This window comes from Diospyros lotus, chromosome 2 (assembly GCF_014633365.1).
Source record: "Diospyros lotus cultivar Yz01 chromosome 2, ASM1463336v1, whole genome shotgun sequence".
Taxonomy (NCBI): Eukaryota; Viridiplantae; Streptophyta; class Magnoliopsida; order Ericales; family Ebenaceae; genus Diospyros; species Diospyros lotus.
In genome coordinates, this window is record NC_068339.1 from 76,373 (window position 1) to 92,690 (window position 16,318).

General features: G+C 33.2%; 1 protein-coding gene across 1 annotated transcript; it reads right to left on the reverse strand.

The window, feature by feature from the left end:
* Positions 1 to 121: 121 nt before the first annotated feature.
* Positions 122 to 10,159, reverse strand: LOC127794325 (alpha-galactosidase-like). The gene is made up of 15 exons (XM_052325330.1): positions 9,418 to 10,159; positions 6,528 to 6,586; positions 6,281 to 6,337; positions 6,171 to 6,205; positions 3,219 to 3,322; positions 2,822 to 2,897; positions 2,645 to 2,703; positions 2,421 to 2,486; positions 1,634 to 1,717; positions 1,466 to 1,530; positions 1,271 to 1,353; positions 985 to 1,075; positions 824 to 873; positions 581 to 721; positions 122 to 452 (listed from the first exon to the last, which is right to left on the reverse strand). Exons 1-15 carry the CDS (start codon positions 9,663 to 9,665, stop codon positions 366 to 368), a joined length of 1,305 nt encoding a protein of 434 aa, XP_052181290.1. The 5' UTR covers positions 9,666 to 10,159; the 3' UTR covers positions 122 to 365.
* Between the last annotated feature and the right edge of the window lie 6,159 nt (positions 10,160 to 16,318).

Below are 16,318 nucleotides of genomic sequence, written 5' to 3' on the forward strand. Positions count from 1 at the left end.
GAGGTGACAATGCTGCTGCTTTTATTTTTTTGTAATTTGGTAAGTGCCAATTATTAATACAGCAGACAATTAATTAAGCAAATCCTACACACACCCCTCTACAAATTAATACAGCAAACAATTATTAAGCTCAAAATATATTATTAATATTGAAACTTGTTTTCACCTCCAACAGTTCACTTGCCATCTCCTTATTGAATTAACATGGAGTTTCCCATTTGCTATCTCTCTCCCTATGTACGAACATTAGTACAGAACAGTCGATGACTATTTATTTATCTGGGGGTTGGGATTGGAGCCTCCAGCTGCTATTGCTAACTAGTTCGCTCCTGTAGACACACTTCTTTTTAAGAAGGATGACGTTTTCACTGCGGAGTTAGCACATACATTTTACAGTCGTGTGAAGCCACACTGGCAGAGAGTTTCCCCTTAACCGACTTTTGTGTTGAACCCTGTAGCATAATCAAAGAAAATTGGTAGATATAATTAAGCATGTGTATCTATAGACCATTAAGTAAAGATCCAATTCCAATGTAATCAATAAATAAGTTAACAATCCCTTCTCCTCTCTCACACTTACCGCCCACAATTCCCGAGCTGTAACAACGGTTGCACGGTCAAGGCCTATGTCAGACCAGTTAGCAGTGATTGTAGCTTCTGAACCACCCCTATTCCATAGAATAACTGCCACTTTACCACCGGCGAGGGGGCCAGCCCAGACCTGCATGCATCATTTCAATCACTACTAGTTAGTTAAGAAGAAACTATGGTATTAAGAAGATACGGAAAAAGTTAAGAAGATGAGAGTTTGTCTTCCCCTTACCTCTAAATCACCATTCTTCTTAACCTTTTTACCTTGAACTCCCAAGTTGTCTGGATTCATTTGAAGGGCGTTTTTATAAATTAAGCAGCTCAACCATGATATTTTGGCATATTATTAATTAGACAAATTTACAATTAAGTTGGTTTGAAAGTTAATTGTACCTTGATTCACAGCAATAACGTCGTAGTTGCTAAGGATTCCCTTTGTCGCACCATCCATAGCTCGAACATCACACCCGATTAATAAAGGAGCCTATATATTTTAAAAGAATAGCATTAATTTAATACTGTTCAGCATATGTATTTGCATAGGTATATACAACAATAATAACAATCCCTCCCAACAAAAAAAATGAATAAAAAGCAATGTTGCTATCGAGCCCTGTATCCTATCCCATCTCATAAAACAATATAAATTTGTCATCTAGCTGCTGAGACTACTACCTACCTTGGCTAAAGCCCAAATGCTGAAATGGGAACGGTACTCGTTGGTTGTCATGCCTCCATTTCCAACTTCCAGCATGTCAGGATCTGGCACAGAATTTGACGGCCGATATATGTATTACTTTGCTTCTTCTCAAGACATGCATATATGTCTGTGTGTGAGTTTTCAAGATATATATTTATTTAGAATTTCAATTACCATTCCATCCGCCAGGTCCAGCATAAGACGCCCATTGATCATTTTGATCTGCTCGAGCAGTCATGCTAACAAGGGAAAGTATCGACATCTTAGGTTTTTGAAGAATCCATATCCATTCGAGAGTTGAAGCGCATATATGAGATCAAGATGCTTAAGCTTCTTACTCACCTACTCCAGTCATCATTAATGTCCCCAGTTGTTCTCCAACTATTCCCAACCGATGAGGCCCAAGTTGCAGGATCTTCTTGTCCCCTAGTCAATTATGTATACCTCATAAGAAATAAATGATTGTTTTGTACAACTAGTAACTAGAAGTCAAAACCATTAAAACATTATCACACAAACACACGCATATATATACATATATATATATATTCAAAACCATTAAAACATTATCACACAAACACACGCATATATATATGTTAATGTTTGCGTATTCTCAGTTAACCAGTGCAAGTATCGGTCCTGAACTTTTTCAATGCTATAAATGCAAGTTAGTAGATTTGAGTGAATTTTGCTCGGATCATAACAAGATATAGAATTACCTTTCCAATGTTGGGTGCTGAATATTAGTTGTCTCCCAGACATAAAATTTGTATTATTTAGTTCATCTTCAAATTAAAGAAGCGAATGGTACTAACCATGCTCCGATGCTCGCTCAATTCTAGAAATTAAACTTTCTAAATATAAACTACATTACAAAATGGTGTAAGTGGCCGTTAACAACAAAAAGAGAAGGATAGAAATCATGAGAGAACAATAAGCTTTGCCCATGTAGCTGTATATTGGATAGTTAATATATATTTATGAACTTACTTTATGGATGATATATTTTACCATTTAGCAAACATATAAATGGGTGACAGCAGTGAGCACATGTAAAATCTGTTATTAACAACGTTATAAACTCGCCATTCAGATGCCCAGCTAAAAAATAAAAATTTATAGAACTCACCATTCACATAGAGAGAAGAAGATGTTCCTTCCGGATTTTTGCAAAGCTTTACTCATTTCAGGATACCTGTTGCTCCGAAAAAAAAAAAAAACAAACAAATAAACAAACAAACTTGTTATTGTAAATTGAACATTTCTTTGTGATACTCTTAAGTTGCAAATGATAAGCGACAAAAATCAAAGGCTTATATCCGAGTATAAGCAAACCAATTAATGAACAAATACCTGTGCCTAGCACTTATATCATTGTTATTACAGTTATCGTACTTCAAGTAGTCTACTCCCTATATGAGAGAAGAAAAAAAAAATGAAGGTTAGCCAAGCAAAATTTTAATCAAGTACATAAAATCAGCTAATCCATGAGCACTCAGAAGTGTAAACTTTTTGCAACGAATAACATACCCACGAAGCAAAAGTTCTAGCATCTTGTTCCTCGTGTCCTAGGGACCCAGGCATGGTTTTACTGCATGTTTGAGTTCTACAAGCACAAAGGAAAAATCAACCAGCTGTATAACATCTTTGGTCTTGTGGGGTAGTAAGCTTATTCTAATAAATTCTCATTTTTTTTTTATCAAAAAAAAGAAGTTAAGGAAACTCTAGTTAGATGGTACTTTATTTTTTTTCTAAGAGAACTCTTTTTAGATGGTATTTTCTTTTGAGATATATTATAATTTCTCCTCTCCCTCTCTCTCTCCAAGCATTGTCTTTCTTTTATAACTTTCTGGGCTTTTTTGCAAATATCCCGCGAAGTATCTAAAAATGTTCAACTCCTCTTTCGAAAGCATCTTAAAAATAATACCCGGCATCAGAATAAATTCCAAGCTTCAACCCTTTGCCATGCACGTAATCTGCTAGAGCTTTGATTCCGGAGGGAAATGTTGAATCTTTAGGAACCAAATTCCCCTGCCATAATTACAAGACCCAATGAAGAATATAGCAAACATATTTTTCGAGACAAATATATTAGTTCTGATAGTCTCCTTCATCTAAGGCTGGTGAAGAACAGGATAAGGTTGTGCAACTTAAAGGATGATTCAACAATATAAATGAACACATTCCATAAGTAATGAATCAAACAAATTAAGATTCTGCATACCTCTGATACCGATTGTTGGGGAAAACAAAATCTAGGATCCATATTTATATGATCTGTTGAGATTTATAAATCAAACCTATTTGGGATAAGATGCTTCTCTCTACCTAGCATGGGAAATTCAATTGCTAGTGTTGCTAAGAACGGGGCTTGTCACGATCCAATTTCTGATGTTCCCTCATCCCGTCATTAGAGATTTTGGTTCTTTGTCAGAGTCCATTACCTACCTTTTAAAGTGCAGTCTTTGAAGGAGACTTGTCTTGCTTTGTTAAAATCACAATAGAGTAGTGACGTTGTTCTTTCTATTCTTCGTCACTCTCAAGCAAGAAAGCAAGCTTGGACAAAAATATTGTCAACATTGTGGCAAAATTTTGTACGCATGATTGGACTTGTGGGCTACTTACCTCCAAATACATCATGACCAACGTTATATTGTTTTCTAGCATTCTTGTCCTTCAAATAGATCTCAACAAAATAGTCATGCAAAACGCGGGCATCATTACATTTTAGATCTTGTTCTCTCGTTTCTTAACCGAAATGTTTGTCGGGGCAAATTTGCCTTGACTTGAGCAACTTATTATGTTATCACCTATCACCAACTTGTCTCCATTCAAATGATTGTATGACATACTAAATTAAAACCTCAAACACCACATGACCAAGTTGTTTTCGAATTATGAGAGGGAATAAATTTAAAGTGTTCGACATAGATTACTTATCTTGTACATCGAAATCTAAAAAAATAGAGCATAGAATATTTAAAGTAGTTCAGTCTCAACAAACTTACATTCCCAATATTATAATAATTAGATATGAATATCTCAATCACTGAAAATGTAATTTTGAACAGAAAAACAACAAATCATCTCCTAATTAAGACAAGTTCTTTTATGAACAAAACTAAATCACTCACAATTTTCACACCTTAAAAAACTCGGATCTCTTTCTCACTCAGATAACAAGTTATTAGGTTGTGGCACTCTTTTAAGGACACAACTCAAATAACTTTGTTACATCCTCTGGTTGGACAATGTTAACAAATGAGGTGTACTCACTTTTAGCATATACTGAGAAGCTTATATATAGGCATTGCTCCTATCCGAGTTTTCCTATCCTCAACTGAAATTAGTTTCACATACCTTCTTAATTTTGGGTTGTTCTAAAAAATCAAAATCCCCCATTTAGTTTGAGACTTGAAGAGTTATCTACCAATTCCTCCTCCAGAGTCGTCCAATTCATTCAAAACCAAAACTAGGTTAGCTCCTTGGCTGGCTGGCTGGTTGATCAAGCCATTCACTCACTAGTTCAAAGGTCGCCCCTCAGCGCACCACCACACCAAATAGCTAGTTTTCTCTCCTGTACTCAACGGCGGTGAAGCGCTCTGCGATTTGGTGACTGAGCTGCCAGTAAGGCTCTTCTTTGTACTTGGTCAACAACTGGCTATGTGTGTGTGTGAATATGAATTGCCTCAGATGCTAGTTAGTTCGTATGGCCAATTGATCTGATAGCAATTGGTCAATGGGTGATCTCTCAGTGTTGTGGAGTTGGCTGCTGATCCAATCACACACTCCCTTTAACGAGAGACTTCTCCAGTATATATTTTTTATCGGTTTGGAAATCAACAACGATGACATGGCTACCCACCAAGTCCATCAATTGAACCAGTCGACGTCAGTGATGACTGAATGAGTACGTACTTGTTATTGGTCCGTCCGCTAAGCTTCAATGAACTAATCAATTAGGGCTCTTTTTTCTGTCGGCTGGGACTTCCCCAGCGTGACTTGAAGCCCCTCCCCTCTCCTAGCTAGTCCTAGCAAATTGCTCCTCTCCCTTCTCTGGTTTTTCTTTGTTGAACCAACAATGGTCGTGAGTCTCTTTCTCCTCCAGCAACAGTGGCAAGGTTACCACCGACAAAAGTCTTCGCTCCTTCAACGGTCGGCGGACCGCGGACGTAAAGTCACCGAGTGCAATTTTGTTCACCCCTTTAACGGAGATGAACATAATCCCCAGTCCTTTGGGGGTTAAATGTAACAGAGGAGTAGTCAATTTTAGTTGTAACCCCCAAAGTACTGGGGGCTACGTTCACCTTCGTCAAAGAGGGTGAACAAAATCGCACTCGTGGGCAGTGGCAAGATTACCATATTGTTATATTTTTCTGGTACACATGGGCACACTTCTTTCTCATATAAGGTACGAAGAAAGGTTTCTTAATGTTTTCTTGGGATTGTTTTAGTTAGCAAGGTGTGGTGGACGGCTTGATTTTTTAATTTCGAATTTAATTTTTGTACAATTATTATGAATCAGATTTAAATTTATTTTTTCTATCAAAAATTATAAAATAGAGCTACAAAAATCCCGCAACAAAAGGCATCCCAGGAAAAGTCTCCTTAATCCTTATGCTTCATTTCCCTACTTGCGTTACCTGCCCTTGGCAAAAGAAAATAAGAAACAATGTTTTTTTATCTATCTACACAGGAGAGGGTCGACAAATTTTCTCTTATTCCAATTTGTAGAGGAGGCCGCCTAATTAACATGTCTAGCTTAGCCCTAAGATAAAGATATATATATATATATATATAGGGAGACACAGTATAAAAGTTATGACGATAATTAAATAATAAAGAAAAGTCAACAATGAAATAGAAATTAACACAGTACCTTAGAATCTCTATTAAGTTCGGCCCAACAATCATCTGAAAAAAAAAAATACTCAGAAATGCCAAATTAAAAAATCATAATGAGTAAATATTAGCAACACGATGTCTTACCTAAATTTATATATTTGTATCCCAATGCAGCAAGCCCGGTCTTAACCATTGCATCCGCTATAAAATTAAGAGGGTGGAAGAGAGAGAGTGAGTGAGAGAGAGAGAGAGGGCATTTGACGAAATTCTGAATTCCGAGTACAAATTTCGCGTAGACAATTTTTGTTTTCTCTTGCAGAAGTATTTGCTCGTTAACTCAAAAGTTTCTAAGAATAAATAATTTGTTAGGTAATTAAAAAACTACAGTTACCTGTTTCCCTAATAACGTTCTCGTTAATGCCACAGTGGAAGTGGTTCCAGCTATTCCATCTGAAACATATATATATATAAAGAATAGAAGAACATCATTTGCACCTATATAAGTATATAGCATGCACAGTAGACTAAATACATATTTACTTCATGCATATATACAGGACATGCGTATATACAAAGATAGATAGATACTAAACATGCATGCTTCCTTTTCCTTGCTACATTTATACATACTCGCCATGTCATGTGACACTAAATATTTCTATTTCCTCTTGAACATGTTTCAAAACCCTAGTCTACATAATTAAGTAGGTGGTATAGAGAGGAGAATCATCAATCATGCAATGCAACCAACAATTAATATTGCTCTCTTGACGACTCTTGCCACCCGTCAAGTTTTACTTTTATGGATGAAGAAGTTTGCCATTTTCAAAACGACAGTCCTCCCTAGTCTTAATTGAAAACTAAAATATTTTTATATATATATATATATAAATGTAGACAGAAAGTGCCAAATCAATCAGAATGTGGTGTGGCGGAGAAAATTGCAGTACGCCTACCATGGCACTAAAAGTCAAAACGTCATTAAGAAGCCCATTCCCCTCTTTGTGTTTTCATATCATATCATATCATATATATGCATGACCCTGATTGTGGACCATCTTCCAGTGTACGTAGACATTACACAATTATATCTATAATTGCCTATTACATCATTACTTACCTATATATATTAATTAGGACATGTATATTATTATTTAGACTGTTTGCTTATATTTTATATATTTAATTTTAGTCACATTATCATACAAATACAAAAGAACATTTTAAAAGCTAGAAATTTTTTTTTTTTGTGTGTGTGTGTGTTAGTAAAATTAATTATAACATTATTTTTATTTTTTAATTAACTAGCATATAATGTTAGACAATAAAGTATCAATATGTGAAAAATATAAATATATTAAAATGAATGTTAAATATAAAAAAATTATTGTAATAAGATGGATCGAGATGAGTCTCCTCAAAGATGTATAAGATAAGAAAAATAAGAAAATTTATTATAAAAAAAATAAATGAGATAAAAATGAGTATATAATGACAAAATTAGGCGTAAGATAAGGATTAAAAAGAAAACTTGATGGGAAATCCAAATTATAAGAATATTATAATTAAAAAATATGACATTACAACAAATATATGTTATTGGATACTAATGCCTATCAATATTGTCATATTTTAGATTAAAATATTGTCATATTTTAGAAAATATGACAATATTGATAGGCATTAGTGTCCAATAACATATATAATATTATTTTTGTGATTAAAATTAACATGCATTTTCTTCTTCACAGATAGACGTTTTTGCTTTTAATGTTTAGTCTGAGAAATGAGAATACGCAACTGACGGTGAGCCATCAGTCAGTCGGTCGACAAAATCCCATACACATGCATTGTGCATTCCACTACGTACAGTCTACGGATGAATTATGGCTGATAGAGGTGGGTGGGTTGTACCCACATGTCCAGACCCTTGTTTTCCTCTTTCACAGCCAGCAGCCACCAGTTAGCCAGCTGTCGTACATTTTTTTATTATGCATGCATATTAAACATTTTTTATTTTCAAATTCTAAGTGTTTTTTTATTGATTAATAATAATAGTAATAAGAGTATATTTATTATAAATTAATAATAATATTTAGTACAAGAAATATACTTTATCAAGTGTATTATATCATAACTATATATTGTGCCCTTGGACAACAAAAACTATCTCACTCCCTTGAAAAATAAATTTCATAAAAAAAAAATTTAAATGCTTGTATCATATATAATTTTTTTATAGAAAAATTAAGAATATTTGATTATTTTCATAAAAAATATATATAATAATTACACATAATTAGATATTTTTTATAAAAAATGTATGTTATCAAATATACCCTAATATTACAAGAAATTAATGCTATTGTATGTACCCAAAACACCAATAAATACCCTATGCGATGCTCCTCCCAATGCAAAAACACTCTTATTAGTTGTTAAAACTTTTTCAAAACAAGATATATATTTATTGTGAACCGATGGAAAAGAATATTTCAAAACTAAAAATAAAGTTCAAGTATATTAATTATTTGAAAATAATATTATATGTTTATTATACTTTAACCATTGTACATGTTATTATATTAACGATAATAGTTAAATGTATTCATTTTAAGGTCAAAATTTTTAAAAGAACATTTATTATTTACTTTTTCTCAATTCATTTATTATTTTATAACATTTTTTAAAAAATTAAATGTTACATAGATAATGCTAATTATTGTTTTTAGAGTAATTATTAACTTCAATGAATACATTTTATTTTTAGATACAATAAACTATTTTTATTTTGAAAATATTTTTATTAGTTAATAATAAATATATCATATTTTACACCAATTTAACAATTAATAAAATTATTTTAGACTAAAAACAACATATTTTATCTAAAAATAATAATCAACATTACCTTTTTAATAACTATGATGTTTTCTAAAATGAATATACAATAGTGTGTTGATAATTTTGGCCACTCGATATCCCATTTGGACTCCACAATTCAATATTGAGAGAGAGTAAGGCAGTGGCATATCAAGGAAAAAGTGGGACGATTTTGATTTGCCGAGGTATGTATTTCCTATTTTGTCCCCGTTTGTTTTTTAAATTATTTATCTTAAAACGAAAAGTGGAGACAAAATGGAAATTACACGCTATCGGCCAATTGAATCGCCCACTTTCTGAGTTAATATGTACCACTACACTATGCACGTGAGAAGACTCGGAACATATATATATACTATATCGAGAGAGAGAGAGAGAGAGAGAGAGAGAGAGAGTACCCCATCTGAGGAGTCAGGCCGAGTCCATTGGATAAAAGGAGCCTCCGATTCTGAGAAAGATCCGTGGAATTGTTGGATATGATGGGCTTGGACGTGGTCTTCTTTTGTAGATCACGAGCTGCTCCAGTGGAATCGGCAAGCAACAAGCAGCATAACAAGGAAATAAGCATTTGATTTCCCAACCCCTTCAGCAGCAGCTGGCGATATCCTTTGGTCGACGACGGACCAACAGTTGTGCTATCGCCCATATTAATATTGGATTGGATGAGCAGCTGTATGTATATGTTGTGTTGACACTTGACACCAACCACCAAATTAACGAACAAGACTAGGAAGAAGCTCTCGCTCGGTGCGTACCAGAATACATACTGAAGCGCCACAAAGGCACATATTTATACACACATATACGAGGTTACTGCCAAATGCCACTACTTCTCTGCATATCATATGATGATGATGATATTTCGTATCCAACTTGGCAAGCCCCGACGGTTTAATTTACTGTATCTTCTAGCACAAGCTCCAATAACGAAGACACAAAAACAATGGGATGAGGACGAGGCAGTCTCTCTCTCTCTCTCTCTCTCTGTGATGATGGAAATGGTGGTGATCTGCAGGTAAGCTGGACAAAGGAAATCCCAACTCCTCTCCTATGCAGCTGTAACGTTGGTCAGCCCAAAAATGATATATATATATATATATTTGTTCGTAGTAGAATCTCTTTTCTGTTTGCCTTTTGCTTCGGTGCCGTCCTCGTCCCCCTCCTCTTGAGTCCTCTCTTCCACTCCTCCCTCCTCCCCTCTCTCTCACCCCCACCCACCAACCTTTCCACGTCTTTGCCTACGCTATCTTGTTTGGTCTTTTTCTCTATTTTTATTTTTTTTTATACAGTTTCTCTATTAACCAACAACATCTCCCTCTCAAATGATAAGTATGGAAAGAAAAAAAAAAAAAAAAAAGGGTAAACAAATCAATGAATCATTTATCCGATCTGATGATACTAATATGTAGTAATTTTTTTTTTCTTTTCGTTTCTTTTTTAATTGTTTTCACCTTCTCAGAGTTTCGAGCCCTCTTTGTTTTGTTGTGCTAGTGCTAGCTGACCCAAACGTCTCTTTCTACACCTACAATCCTAATTGTATGTGAACACTAGAATTTTGTTTTAGTTTCATACTCTAGATTGTATGTTGGAACACCCCCTATCCATACATATCTTCCATTCTTGAAAGCACCCCTATATACCCCTCATACATAATATTTTTGAAATTTCAAAGGCCTGGACCCCATTTAAAACTATAATACAAAACCCATTTAAACCTATAATAATATGCATAAGAAAACATCAATAACAATAATAAATATAAATAATTAAGAGAGATTGATTAATCCATCTTTAATGCTCCTTTTACCCCTTGAAAGAAGTTAATTATCATTGTCTCTAAAGAGTTCGATTAAGCCTTTTTTTATCTTTAAAAAATAAGAACTTAAATTAGTAAATTAATAAGAATAAAAAATATAGCACACAAAAATATATAGTGATTTAACTTATACCTATTCCACTATCTTAGTTTCCCATCAAGGATTTAATCAAATCAATTTACTTGGGTAACTTTTGAAACAAGTTCAGCTAATGACTTTTCAAATAGTTTAGTCACAACCAATGTCTTTTTTAGAATAAGCCTTAACCTTTACAAATTCACAATAGTGAAAATCTTTACAAATTCACAAGCTCCAAACTCTTTTTATAGCCTTTTGGTATTGAAATCTCTAGTTGAGTTGTCCTTTAACAAAAAGAATTTTTTTTTTTTTTTAGTCATAATTGTCATTTTTTATCTCTAGAATCCTCAAACAATCAATTAGAAAATCATAATTTATACACAAATTGTCTAAAGATCATTTAATATTCTGGAAAGTAAAGACAGATTGTATTTAATGAACTGTAACGAATATAAATTTCAAATTCAAACAAATGTTACTCAAATACAAACTTGTGTTTACTTAACTAATATTGATCTTTACTTGACTATATAAATTTTGTAATCGATTACATTTACTACTTACTCGAATACAAACTACTTTTTACTCGATTAAATTTTTGTCACATAAAAATTCAACATATACTCGATTACGAAAGGCTATTTACTCGAACAAATAAGGATCTTTACTCAAATACAAATTTTGATACTCGATTAAACTTATGATCAAGAAACTTGGCATATCTTAGACACTTATTCACTCAATTACAAAAATAATTTACTCGAGTAAATAACATATATTACTCGATTAAAAGTTTAAGAACTCGAGTACAAATTATATCCAAAGTTTAACAAAATTTTCAAGAATACATACTCTATTACAAAAATCAATTACTCAATTAATTTTGACTCGACAAAAACTTTCATTATCTACTTGAATACAAACTCCTATTTAGTCAAGTGCACTAAATTTTTAATGGAATAAACTTTTATTTATAATCAATTACCTTTAAGCTTGGACTCAATTACAAAAATCTTATAATTGATTATACAAACATCTTTATGTAGAATTTAGACTTAGACTTTTTTTATCAAGAAAATACTAGATTATATAAAGGGATTTACTTGAGTATGAGAATAAGATTAGACTTTTACTCGATTAGAATGAATTCATTAATCTATAACTTGACTTGATTTACTTGATTAAAACTTAACTAACTCGATTACCTTATATATCATTCTTAATTATATAAAATTATTTTGGACACCATCTTTTAACTAAATTTACATATTTCCTTGTTAAATCAAAACAAATTTCTCAACCATCTCTCATGTCAAATCTGTAACGCCCTACTTTTTTCAAGCGTGCGTTAACTCGAGATTTCGAGGATATTTTTTTTTTTTTTCGACAATAATTCAACATACACTCAGTGTAAATTAAACTCCGGCAATCTCGATCTACCATCTCAGCATATTAACTTAAAAAAATATGCTAATACTAGTAATATCATCACATCAACAGAAGTAAAATCGAAACCTCAAATTTCACTTAACCAAATTCGCTTTATTCATAATGTAGAAATCGAACCATCATTTGACATGATATTTTCAAAACAAAATACATAAAAACTCATCTCTCAACAACAACTACTAATTAAACACCTCTAACATAAACAAAATATACACTAAAGATCACCAATGTAAATGACGGCTACATCTCAATAACCCATTTTCCTTTAGCGTCGTTGCTTTCACCTGAAACATTTGAATATTCCAGAGATATAGTTCAAATTAGATGATGAATCATCTAAGTGAGAGTTCAATTACATTTTTATGAATATATGCAAGACCATAAAACAAATCCGACATATCCCGACATGACCCAGCCTAAGAGAATCCCACATAGCACTTAACCCTAATCGGGGAAAATGCAATCACTCTAAAGGCAACACAACCTCATCAACACATTTGCATAACACAATCTTGCTTAAAAGGGACAACCTCAACGCATGAACTCGGGCATCACCCCTATATCATGTTAGACATTATACTCCTACTCAAAAGCATTACGGATCTCAACACAACCATGGCTACAAGATGATCAACACTGTCCCCAAAATCAACGTCCACCTAGGCAATAATGTTATTTCTCAAAGAAACATAGGGTGGTTTGTTGTTGTACTTTTTGTATATTAGTTTTGATGATGAAAAACATATATTGGTTTAATCCCTAAGTTATGAGTCAAGACTATGGTTTTCAACATATATCAATTTCAATATCATGTATTTTTTTGTGATAATGAAAACCAAATGAATTTCAAATATTAAGATTTCAAAATCCTATTTTGACTAATTCTGGAAGTTTAGCACCTTATAAGGAGACATATAAGAAAATATTTTCTTTTAAGAAAATGTTTTCTTTTAAGAAAACTATCTCCCGGTATTTTGATATCTAACATTCATTAGTACTAAAATGATTTTTAATGAATTTTTCATTAAATAGAAAGTATATATTTTAGAGGTGGTAAAATCGCAAAATCCTAAAATTGTACTAAAATCCAAAATCTACTTTCTTATTCTTATGGATTTTGATTTTCTAGATATTTTTATTAAATCCAAATAGGGGGTACTTTGTTATTTACATATATGTATTAAATTAAATGGAAGATAAAATATAAATAAAATAAAATGAAGACATTTACTTGAACTAAATAAATGTAAATAAGCTGTGATGTATACATGTTGTGGATTGTGCTTTCATGCAAATATTTTTGAAACTCTGTCATGTTTCTATGCATGTTTCGAAACCCCTTTGAAAAGGTTTTCAATGTTTTCAGTGTATGCTATTTCGAAACATCTATGCATTATATGTGTTTTCAAACTAGGTTTTGGACTATGTTTCGAAACCTGTATATTATGTTTCGAAACCTCATTTCCAAAGAGGTATGTTTCGAAATCTATCATGTCATGTTTCGAAACCTCTGACATTCTGTCAGCAGATTATTTGAAAATCGAGATGCATTGGTTTTGCAATTTTGTTTTAATCTCTATCATTTGTTTAATGCATTCTCCATTCTATGAGATTCAAATTCAAATTTTAAAGTGGAGACCATTGTTTAATCTTAATGCACATAAGACTCTGTCTCCCATTATATGTTGTCTCTAGGTTCTTGTCCAGCTGTAAAAGGCTGTATATTTTGAAACCTGTTGTATATGTTTCGAAACCTTGGTTTATTTCTATGATGTTTCAAAACACACTTTGCATGTTTCTAAACCTACTTTTATGTCTTATCTCTAATGGCTATAAACGGCCAGATTTATATCTCTTTGTATAAATAGCAGGTATTTGAAGACAAGAAGAGATTGATAGAGAAACAACAAGCAAGAACAAGAAAACACACACTAGAGACACACACACACAGCACAAGTGATCTAAATCTATTTAAAAAGCTTTCAAGAAGATTCATTCATATGATCCTAGATGTGCATTGTGATGTGAAAAAGGAGAAGCAAGTGCAAACAACGAGTCTCATCTTTCCAGCTCTCCTCACCTCAAGTTAAGAGATTTGTACAACCATTTGGTAAGGCATTTATTGCTCATTGGGTTGTAAAAGATAAAACGTTATTTATCTTGTTAATGTTGTAAAGGTTTGAATTTAGCCTAAAACTCATTATGGTGTAAAGGTTTGAGATGAGCCTAAAACTCATTTTATTAAAGGTTCGAGTTTAGTCTTAAAACTCACTTGGTGTAAGGTTTGAGTTAAGCCCATAAAAACTCACTTGGTGCTAGGTTTGAGTTGAGCCCGTAAAAACTCACTTTGTAAGGTTTTAGGGTGATGAACCATGGTAAAACCCTTGTTGTGTTGATCACTAAGTAAAAGTGATTGGAATTGAAAAATCCTTCATATGGGTAAGATTGAAGGTAGTGGACTAGGCGGGGCGCCGAACCACTATACATCTTGTGTGCAAGTGTTCTTTAGCTTTTGTTTATCACTATTGCATATTGCACACGCTTTCATAAGTTTTGTTATCAAAGTCTAAAACAAAGTTTTCTTGAGCTTAATTGAATACATACATACAAACATATCTTTGATATACAAATATCTTTGGTATACTCTTATTTATGTATATCATCTTTGTTAAAAATCATTAGTTTGAAATACAAGGTAAAAGATTTCGAATCAATCAAAACAGTGAAGTAGATTTCGAAACATACATTTCATATTTCGAAACTTCCAAAACAATGAGGTATATTTCGAAACATATATAGTAGGTTTCGAAACCTACTTAACATAAAGGTTTATTTCAAAACATATAGCCTATATTTCGAAACCTAGTATTCTGCCAACAATCAAAGTTTTAAATTAACGAAATTTTATACAAATCCCAATTCACCCCCCTCTTGGGATATATTTGTCATCATTAGGAACCAACAGTGGTGTCCACTCTCAGCCCCACCATTTGAGCCAACATCCAGGTTGGTGTCCACTCTTAGCCCCACCACTTGAGCCAACATCCAGGGTGGTGTCCACTCTCAGCCCCACCACTTGAGTATTATAAGGTGAAGTCCGTCTCAGTCCCGTCCCAAGTAGGTCACATTGCATTAATTCTTGGCATGCATCCCGAGTGCTATCACTCAAATGCCACACACAGGTTGACAACCCACATCTTACATGGACCAAACATAAACATGCCAATGCCGCAACACATAACATGCATCATTTAAAATTAACATTTCAATGCATTAATTTATAACGCATGAAGTTCAATGCACAGGTAGAAAATAATTTGAGACGAACCTCCCACATGAAACCAACCTATCGCATGTCAAATCATTTGTATAAACAAATCAAATATATGGTCGAACCACCCAAAATAAACCAAGTTGAAGTAGAAACTCTCACAATAAAACCAAATTTTCAGTAGAACTATTCACAGTAAACCAAGCTTTTAAATCAGAACACTCACGATAAACCAAGTTTGAAGTGGAAACTCTCACAGTAAACTAAGATTCTCGTGCACAACCTCGATTTTGCTCCGACCTTCCTCCTTCCTTTTGCAGATTTGTCTCCTATTTCTCAAGCACAAATCCCTCACCTTAATCTTTCTCAAATGGAATGGTTTTGAGAATAACCCCATCGCCCTATTTATAGGCTTGGACTCCAAAGTGATCCAAAGTTAGAATGGATTAACTTTTGAAATTCACAATCATAACTCGTAATAACTCACCATACCTTACCATACCTCACATCACCTCACCATACTTCATCAGACCTCACATCCCTTAAGGTCATACCCTCAATTAATTTCATAATCCCATTTTAGATTTTGCACAATTGTCATTACACCCTCAAATATCGAATTAATAATCATTGAGATACTTAAAATCCAAAATTAATCATTCTAAGTTTACTCGATAATTACGT

Excerpts from the sequence above, each read along its gene's own strand:
- LOC127794325 (XM_052325330.1), bottom strand. The coding sequence starts at position 9,665 with ATGGGCGATAGCACAACTGTTGGTCCGTCGTCGACCAAAGGATATCGC. Across the intron at positions 6,587-9,417 it reads GGCCTGACTCCTCAGATGGG|ATGGAATAGCTGGAACCACT; the intron begins GTACTCTCTCTC and ends TATATGTTTCAG. Across the intron at positions 2,898-3,218 it reads GGAATTTATTCTGATGCCGG|AACTCAAACATGCAGTAAAA; the intron begins GTATTATTTTTA and ends TTGTGCTTGTAG.